Source organism: Etheostoma cragini, chromosome 2 (assembly GCF_013103735.1).
Source record: "Etheostoma cragini isolate CJK2018 chromosome 2, CSU_Ecrag_1.0, whole genome shotgun sequence".
Classification (NCBI taxonomy): Eukaryota; Metazoa; Chordata; class Actinopteri; order Perciformes; family Percidae; genus Etheostoma; species Etheostoma cragini.
The window spans coordinates 11,570,895-11,580,831 of NC_048408.1; the positions used below are offsets into that span (position 1 = coordinate 11,570,895).

Consider the following 9,937-nt stretch of genomic DNA (forward strand, 5'->3'; position numbering starts at 1 on the left):
TTGTGCACAGTGAGTTAGTTAAGCTGCTGTGATGTGATTCTATTTTCATTTCTATACCGAAACAAATGAACCTTGTTCATTTCTTTTTGGCACAGATTCATGAATATGGGGAATGGTTTGGCAAAAGAACCGATAAGATCAGCTTTATTTAGTTCAGCTCATTTTAGTCGAATTCAATAGTGTATAAAAGAAATCTTGGAGGATTGCTGTAGGCAGTGAGCTGTCACACTCGCTCTACTCTATTGCAGATTTTGTAGTCAAAGGCAAGCAAGAGAAAATGGATCCCTTAAAAAGATTTCTAATTTTACCCCAAGGGTTCAAGCTTTGGCTCACTCCCCGTGAGTGGGATTGGTCAGAATTTATAATTATAATTCATTCATAGAAACACTGCACTGTGTTTCTCCTTACAGTGACTCTGTGGCAGAGGAGATGTGGGTACAATAGGAACACAATACCAGAACTGGCCGTGGAAAAGCCTTTTCTCATGGAGCACAGGGAGAATAGACTGGCTTATTTCAAGAGAAAGTGAAAAGGACAGTATGGGCAAGACAGGGGTTTTAGTGGTTTTACAGTTCAGTGGTGGTGTTTGAAAGCAAGGTTGTTCAGCAACGTGGGTGGTACGGTTTTTCCTAGCATCTCTGCTATTGTATTGTCATTGGCTCTATGCACTTGTCAGCATCATTGCTCACTTTCTCAGGATAAATGTTGATTTTGCTTTATATAAGGAAAGCAGAGGCAGCGGCGCTTTAATTTGTGAAATTGCCATCGCCTCAGTGTGAGAGCTTGTGTCACTGCAGATGTCCAAATTCCTCTGCCATGTTTATTGTTTCCTTTTGTTTTGCGAAGGCCAATCTGCAAGGCTCTAGCACCCCTGTTCCTGTAGCTATTCCTCCCTGCAAAATGTGTCGTGTAAACAGAGAAACTGAAAATAACAAGCACAAGAAAAGGGGAAATTTCCGTCGTCTTCCTTCTCCCTCCTCGCCCCTTTCAGTGTACCCACCATTTGTTGTCCTTTATTTGTGGCCTAAGTGCTTTGGCATTAAATCTTATTATTTTTTGGTAAATAAACCAGTTTCTGGTAGGAATTACATACAACTTGGTGTGAGGTCCTTTTCAGAAAGGGGCCTGGATCCTTTTATCTAAAATGTTTTCTATTTCTGCTTTTGTAAGACACTTTTGACTGCTTTGAAAGAGAGAAACAAGGTTTTTCTTGCGTTTCTGGGGGTGAGGTTGGGGATTTTTCTCAGCATTGTGGTGAGATTTATTCGAAGAGGCTGCATTTTTTCCTGATTTCCCTCTTTGTTCTCTCTAAGTAGTTCCAGGTCCCCCCTCAGAGAGAGTGAGAGAGAGAGTGAGTGTGTGTGTGTGTGTGTGTGTGTGTGTGTGTGTGTGTGTCTGTATGTGTGTGTGTGTGTAAACGTGCACAAGGCTCTGTGATTTCGCACGTGTGTGTGTGTGTGAGGCGGGGACTTGGTGTGACACCTGCTGTTGGGATGAATAGGGTCAGTGGCAGGGCCCTTCAGCAGGCAGCAGCTGCTTGTTCTCACTGCAAGCTCAACTCTCTCTCAGGACTACAACTGAGGCCCTGACACACCACATAGTGCCCCCTACCACCATCTCCTATCATTACAGTTATTATCTTCAAGTATTGCAATTCCCCCTCTCCCAGGGTCAAGATCCTAATCGCTTGGACGGAAACGTGAAATTGACCTGAGGAAAACATCAAAAAACGAACTTCAATTTCCATTCTTGCGCTCTCTGAACGCAGGAAGAGGTTTCCAGACAGCTGCTGACAGACAAAGATTCTTGGCATTTGGTTGGTCTGACCTGTCTATGCTCTCTTGCTGTGTGGTAGTCTGCCTTGCGTGTGACTTGCTAGGTCTGAAAACATTCCCTGTGGCATAACAGAGGAAGAGGGCAGGAGATAAAGAACGAGGTATGAAAACATCAGTCTGTGTTTTAGCAAGGTTTCAAATGCCTCCAAATGGATGTTAAATTTGTCATTTTTCCCTGATACATTTTTTATTTGAAATTCAGAAAAACTGCATCATAATAACCCTTTACAGACACAACATATGTTACAAATAACAGTTAATTTCCTTTCATAGCATTTTGTTTCAGCCACATTCTTCCGAGTTCACTGTGGAGCTAGCAGAGGTGTTGCATCTTCTGTTATCCATCCACCAGAGGTCAGCCTTTTATTAACAAAGTCTCGCATTTTTTTCATGAAGAAAACTAAATGGAATATTTATTAAACTACTAATGTTTCATAAGCAATGTTTGCAATTTTAAAGTTTTCAAAGTAGGTCCCACACGCACTAACAGGGGCTGGCATTTGGGAGACACTGGTGATGTCAACTCAAGGAAAGCCCTCCTGTCATCACAGTCCATTTGGGAATGAAGTGCACACAAGCAAACTAGAGAGTGTGGTCCTGTTGTTGTGCATTTCTTAAATGAAGGGTTCCTTCAACAGACATCAAACAAGCAGCTAATGGTGCGGGGAGTATTCCAGGTTTTTGCTTTGCTGACTGGGAAGGAAAATAACGGCAGAAAACAAAACAACAGAAAAATAGGTTTATGCTGAAATTAATATTACTTAACACAATACTTTTTCTGAGAGTGTTGAAAACATCCACACATTTTTTTACTACTGTTTTATCCTTAACAGCTCTTTAATTTCCCTCTGATGTTGCATGCCCCTTTTCATTTGAGCCATGTAGGCTACGTAGGTTTAAAGAAGTAGCTCTAAGGTGAAGGACTTATGGGCTTGGTCCTTTTGGAGAGTTTGTAGTTGAAGTACATGACAGCCTTGGACTGTGGGGCTCTCCTGGGCCAGCAGGTGCGTCCGTTGCCAAAGTAGTCCTCCGAACACTGACAGGTGTAAGAACCATCTGTGTTTACGCACTGAGCATGCCGGCTGCACCGTTGGGACCCGGTTAAACATTCATTCTTATCTGTGGAATGGAGGAGAGGGAGATGTTTATAGATGACGAATGCTTGTCAAATATTAAATCATTTCTTATCAGAGTGAGGCTGCTTCATAGCTTAGTCATATTAGATCTGTCTGGATAGAGCAAAGGGTTTCGAGAATATCTGTTTCAGACATGCTCGAGAGATAATTTTGCAATCCTCATCACATGGATGAAAACAAAAACAGCTCGTGGGCGAGCGTACAGCTGAGTGGGTGAGCTCTGAGTGCTCATTAAATGAACATAGTCTCTGGATCGTCTACTGCCAAAGCACATCTTCACATGATCCCTCTCTTTGCCAATTAACACAGATGAGGAGAACATGTGGAGCTGTGCTGTGATCCATTGAGTTATTTACAGGATTGGACATGGAACCGATCTGAATGTGGCTTAAAACGTTTTTATGCACTGTGGCAGAGTGGTCTAAGAAGCACAAGACGTTTTTACGGTTTTACATCCCTGGTTCGATTCTGTTGGGGACTTCTGTTGCATGATATCCCCTTACTCCTCTCCCCTTGTTTCCAAATGTTGAAAAGTAAACCTAACACAAACCTCAACATTCAAGCACATCCTCTCCTATTCCACTTTTTTTAGGAGATTCCATGAGAAATGAGACCATCTGCTTCACAACAATTGAAACTACTGGATATTTAAGTGCTCAAAATCGCAATAAATCATTATCTTGTGTAGATACAAGTAAAGACCACACCTCGACATTGTACGGAGCCCTGGAGCATCCCCATCACGTAGCCATCTTGGCACACACACACAAAGCTGCCGAAAGTGTTCTTGCAGGTCTGTCGTGGTGGACACACATCAGCATCCCGCCGACACTCATCAACATCTGCAACACAAATGTGTCAAACACCACAAACACATTTGGCTAATTTCATTGCACAACAGACCACATTGTTGGCCTTCTTGTCTGCACAACACAGCTTTCTTGTCTTTGCTAAAAACAATAATTACCTTCAAAAAGACACGAGTGGCACAAATGAGTACCTTGGCTTTGCAATCACATGTTTTGTACTGAAGCTTTGAAAGGTGCACTGTTCAAAAACAAGGAATGACCCAAAATACCAAAAATGTTTCACTTCAGGTGTGCAGAATAAATCATTTATGTCAATTTCTGGAATACATTTACTATTATCACACACAAATAAAAGGTTCTCTAAATGTAACACAAGTCAGTTGTGACTTTAGATTGAGCAGCAAGTTTATTACACCCAGCTACATCTATCTTTTTTAAGATTTTTAACAAAAGTTTATTTTACCGGATAGTGTCTTTTCTTCCCTGTAAGAAATGGCAACAGATTAATAAAAAAATCTGATGAAAAATGTGACAGAAATAAACTACATCTAAAAAAGTCTCAACTCAGTGTATCCTACCTTCCTTACCAAACACCTGTAAGTTACTGATTACCACTGAACCCAGAAAAATAGAAACTGAACTGCTCCATGAACAGTACCTTGTATACTTGTCATGCACTATTTCAAACACAGTTGTGCATCAGTGAGACAAAAGCTATGATTTCTCTCTGTCTTGGACGTTAAATGGTTCCCAAAAAAGGCTTTCCCACAGTGTGGAACGGTCTTAACAGCCGTGAGAGAAACTGCTGAAGGCTGGCTTCATTACAGGACAGGAGATGTCTGCGACTTAGGGATCGAGGGAGACTTCAGTCATAAAGTGCTTGGACACCGAGGACAGAGTCCAGGGTATGTTTTCCTTGACATCAGGTAATTAAAGGCTTTAAAAATTGAGTGGACAGACCCAGTGGAAAGGTGCCACTGGTAAGTTTGCTGCAGGTAGTTGCAGGCAGGATGTGCATGGGAAGCTGTGTGCATCACCAGCTCTGGAGTCGAATGGAAACAATCTGGCAAAGTACGATGGTGACAACAAAAACGAGTGTTAAGAAATGTCGCTACAGTGATTCAGTACATCACTGTTGTAGGAAGTTTCCCGGGGGCCATAAACCTTTTTTAGAAACTCAAAAATGTAAACTGCATTTTGATGAATAAGGAACAACCTTTTGTCTTTGCGCCATGGCTCCCTCTACCCAGAAAAGTTGCCTGCTGTGGTGGTGAAGAGGCGTATGCCAACCCGGCATCAAGGTCAACCACACTGAACGTTTTTTCATTTTTTTCATTCATTCAAATTTTCACTGTATTTAAAAACAGCCAGCCTTTTCAGCTCTTTCCTGTAACATAGTTGTGATTTACCGTTATGGAGCCACAGAGAAGGTTTTAGGATAAACTTTGCTTATCCTGCAAGAACTGAAACTGTAATATTGTGCATATTTTTAATAGTATTTCTTTTGTAATTTTTGTATTCTATGTTAATGTTTCTTAAGTTTTGCAGTACTTGGGTGTGTACACCTATGTAGCAATAAACCTGATTTTGATTCTTTTATTATGTGATACTTAAGCAACTTGTAACCACTGAACCAAGCACAACATTGACGTACAATATTATCACCTTTCATGTTTAAATGGCAAACTTGTCAGCACTAACTTTAGCATTCACTTGGAGTTTTGTGGCCACCTGATAGATGTAAGTCCAACATCCATCCAAAGTCCAACATTATCACCCCTGGACCAGAGGGGTGATAATTATGTATGGGTTTATCATTAAAAGCTGAAAAGGATTTTAATATCACATTGACATGAACCTTGAAAAAAAACTAAATCTAAGTGAGGCGTGTTATAGTGATAAGCTGAGGGGGGTTTCTGATGGAGCATTACCTTCGCAGGTCTTGTTGTCAGCGGCCAGGTGGAGGCCGGGGGGACACAGACAGCGCACCGCTCCCCTTCTCTCCATCTGGCAACCAAACTGGCAGCGCAGGGAGAAACATGCGGCCTCTCCTGGAAGACAGACAGGGAAACACTGGCTGAGGATCGGTCAGAGAAATGGGCCACTGGATCACCACTGAGAGGATACGCGCACACACACACACACACACACACACACATACACACACATACACAAACGCACACTGGACTGGTGATAAAGCCATAAACAAAAATGGTGACCAGACCCTACTTAAGAACAATAATAAGCATCTTACATAAATCACTTATTTATATTTTGGGCCTTTTAAATTCCCTGTCACCACTTAACTTTGTTATGATATCACTTTCTATAATATAAACTGTGAATTTCTGTCATAAACATTTATGTTAGTCTAAAAAAGGTGTGTAAACTGAGTACCAAGTCCTCAGAAACTTTAATCTCCTATTATGGTATAAAGAGCAACCTGGTGGGAACTGCAGATGAAAATTAGCCTGCATGGCTGGATCTGGCACTTTTACATGTTGGACTCTGTGCTCATTGTCTGTATGTGCATTGTCCCTTTTAAATAAAGAAATGTAAATAAAAATTGAAGAAAGATGGCAGATGTTTTTTGTGTAAAACTGATCCCATATCATAAATATCACCTGTCAGTTTACAGATTTTCATCATTTGGGTTTCATATTCTGGGGTTTCAAATGTTCTCTTTGAACAGGAAATTACTCACTGGTGCAGGTGTATCCATCTGCACTGAGTGTGTATCCAGGTTCACAGTAACAGCGATAGCTACCGTGTGTATTCATGCAGCGCTGGGAACACGGTCTCTCCAGGAAACCGCACTCATTCACATCTGGAGTCAATATGAAACATTATTCGAGCAGCAGATAGAAATCCTTGCAGGAAATGATGCATGAGAATGGGTTAAGAAATTAGAAACATAAGACTAACAATGGTTTTATGCATCAAACTCTACCTTCATCACACTGATGTCCTTTATACCCTGGGGAGCATAAACACTTGTCTGGTCCCACACATTTTCCATTTACACACAACTTCTTGCACACAGCTGTGGAGGATGAGAGACACAATATAAACCAAATCATGTTAACATCATTTGGACCCCCTGAAAACAAGATGGTTCATCTCAAGAGGCTATCCTTCAAGACATTTCTTCAATCACTAACGTCTCTACACTAGTATATCATAATATCCATCATTAAAATAAAGCTACTACCTTTATGTAAAAAAATTAAAGCAACATTCATTTACTTTTTGCCGATTAGAGAGCAACAGAAAAAAACTGTAAACACAACTTTAACCTGTATTGGGTTGTAAAGTTGATATTGCGATTGTGTTAGCAAGCAGATGTCTATTTATTCATCCAGCAGATAAATGGAGCGACATTAGCATACAATTTTTTGGGCATTTTACACTTCCATAGGACAGATGAAGACGTGAAAGGGGAGAGAGAGAGGGGGAATGACATGCAGCAAAGGGCCACAGGTCAGATTCGAACCTGCTCTACCAACTGAGCTAACCAAGTGCCATTAGCATACATTTTGAGTTATGTTTAAGGATGCCTTGGGAATGTAATTCCAATATTAACTCTAGTTGTACCCCACTTTCGGTCTCCACCAACTTCTAAGGGAAATACTGATCATTTTGCTGGTAAAAGCTGCACTGTGTTCACCAGCTAGTCACAAACATTGTCTATTGTTTGGCTTATAAGAGATTGTTCAGCTGATTTCTGCAACTTGAAACGATGAGAGCACTAAAATGCAACAGAAACAATGAAGTTGTGCTCCGTAAAACCAAAACAAAGAGCAGAACGATGCTGAAATGATCCGTAAAGCTGAGGGGAACTTCAGAGTTGGATGTTGAATCTCTGCAGTTTGTTAATACGAGCAACACCTTTCACATTAAAAGATACATTGTTTCCTTCTAAAATGTGGTAAAAGAGTAAAGTGGCATAACTTGTAAAAATATAAGTTAAGCACAAGTACCTCAAAACTGTACTTAACTATTTGAGTAAATTCATTTTCCACAACTGATTCTAATGATATGTCAATATAGAAGAAAAACAGGTCAAATTTGGGGACAAATGCAAAGAAAAGTTCCAGAAATGCAAGAATCACAACTTCCTTGCACTTATTTTCTATTTGTAGTTTTGCTGGGATGCCGATCTGATAACCTGTGAACTGTGGGTAGCCTAATGTGTCATTGTACTTGTGCTGTCATTGAATCGCAGAATGACTTACGCTGACAAATGCCTTTAACATTCCTCCATCCCAAACAACAGGAAGTAGTCTGACCATAGCGGCAGAGTCCTGGCTGTGCGCGACCCCCAGTGTGCTCCAGCGCATCCTCCACTGACCTATGGGGGCTGGGAAAAAAAGGTTATCAGATCATCAAGCATCGGCAAGCCTTCAGGGCTTCAATTTCAGCATAGAACTCACACAGACTGAAGTCCCAAAAGAAGGGGATACACTTCAGTATTAGAAAAGCACAGACATAGCATTCTGCTTTTCATCTGCCCTTACAACGCGTGAAAGTATGCAGTGAGCTACATAAACATACTTTGAATAAAGGTTTTTAATGCAAGCACTTGTGAAACGCAAAACAGTATTGGACAACAAATTGAATGATAGGGCTCACAAATCCAAAAAGTAGACACTTTAAACAGTGGTTTAGACCTGTTGTATCCCAAACATCAATTAGTAACAAGGAAACTGTATTCACAAAAGTACAGACTGACTGTCAAAATACTTATATTGTCCATGCCAGAAAAGAAACTAATTATCATAGGTGAGAGATCAACATTAAGTCTCCATCGGAAATACAACATAGTAATTAATCTAGCAAACATGCACAAGTTCAAAATCTCTCCCTCACCACCTCCTACATAATAAACATTTTTGCAGTTTATTCTATTGTGAGCAGTAAATTGAGATTTCAAAACACTAATTATTAATTGTCCCTTTGCATCATTACCGCCAGCTTCTTATAATACATCTATAGACACATAAAGGTAATTTTCACATTTGTGTAATTTGATCCTATGGACATTACTTTTTCAGACAATAAATAACAGAGGTCACGAAAAAGATAGTAGGGCTTAAAACTAAAGAAAAAGATGACCAAGAATAAAACTAGTCTACACTGAAAAGTCACTAAATTACAATCCCATATTGACACAAATATCTCATGCATTGTTTAAGCTTACCAGCTCTTTGAACACACTAGAACCCATTTACTGTAGCTGTACACCGTAACTGCTTATGAAACACCTTCTTCATTCCCAAGCATTCACCAGAAAAAAACTTTAATTATGAGCAGTAATATTTTTTTCCTTTTATTAAAATCTGCTGTCATAAACAGAAGTGTAAGGCCTACAGAACCACTGAAAAGCTTCATTTATAGCTCTGCTGTTAAATCTCCTCACACCCACACTACAATAAGAGGCTATTAAATAATTAGACACAGGCCAAGAAGGTTAATTTCCCCCAACTAGTGTGTGTAAAAAAGACCTTCCTGTTTTTTGAAGAAGTGGACTAAAATGCCCAGTACAATATCAGTACAACAAAACTATCAGTTGTACTGATAGTTTTGTAAACTCTTTCTTACCTGTCCTGATGATCAGCCACGCAGAGAGTAACAAAATGCAGCATCACCAGAAAGACCCTTTGGCTTATTTCAATCATTTTCTTCCACCGCAGTCTCTATCATAACCCTTTAGGTTCATATTAGCTGCATCTATCCTGCGAAACCTTCTCTCCGTCAAACATGACACTTGTTCCGTGTTGTTTGTGTGTTTAAGAGGCAATTGTAGAGGTGTCTTCTGTGCCAAAGAGCATTTATGTGTTTGTGTGTGTGTGTGTGTGTGTGTGTGTGTGTGTGTGTGTGTGTGTGTGTGTGTGTGGTTGGGGGTGGGTTGCAGCTGGTTTAATTGCAGGGTGCAGGTGTGACAGCTCACCTGTGTGCAAAAACCAAGGGGTAGAAAAAGAGAGGCAGGGAGAAAAAGAAAATGAGGAAGACAGATGAAGAATGCCAAAATATCCCTGTTATTGAAATATACGATATATGTAATATGACGTCAACTTACCACCTAGTTCTGGTCCGTATCAGACAGTCCTCATCTTCAGATGCTTTTAGGACTTCTCATTTATGTTCATGGTGTTTC

General features: G+C 40.4%; 1 protein-coding gene across 1 annotated transcript; it reads right to left on the reverse strand.

Moving 5' to 3' along the window:
• Positions 1-2,014: 2,014 nt before the first annotated feature.
• On the reverse strand, positions 2,015-9,616 carry LOC117960561 (epidermal growth factor-like protein 6). The gene is made up of 7 exons (XM_034898538.1): positions 9,382-9,616; positions 8,016-8,131; positions 6,731-6,823; positions 6,485-6,607; positions 5,712-5,831; positions 3,679-3,813; positions 2,015-2,954 (listed from the first exon to the last, which is right to left on the reverse strand). The coding sequence occupies exons 1-7, from the start codon at positions 9,456-9,458 to the stop codon at positions 2,746-2,748; spliced, it is 873 nt and encodes a 290-aa protein (XP_034754429.1). The 5' UTR covers positions 9,459-9,616; the 3' UTR covers positions 2,015-2,745.
• Between the last annotated feature and the right edge of the window lie 321 nt (positions 9,617-9,937).

Excerpts from the sequence above, each read along its gene's own strand:
- LOC117960561 (XM_034898538.1), bottom strand. The coding sequence starts at position 9,458 with ATGATTGAAATAAGCCAAAGGGTCTTTCTGGTGATGCTGCATTTTGTT. Across the intron at positions 5,832-6,484 it reads AGATGGATACACCTGCACCA|GAGAGGCCGCATGTTTCTCC; the intron begins GTGAGTAATTTC and ends TCTGTCTTCCAG. Across the intron at positions 3,814-5,711 it reads TGACAACAAGACCTGCGAAG|ATGTTGATGAGTGTCGGCGG; the intron begins GTAATGCTCCAT and ends TTTGTGTTGCAG.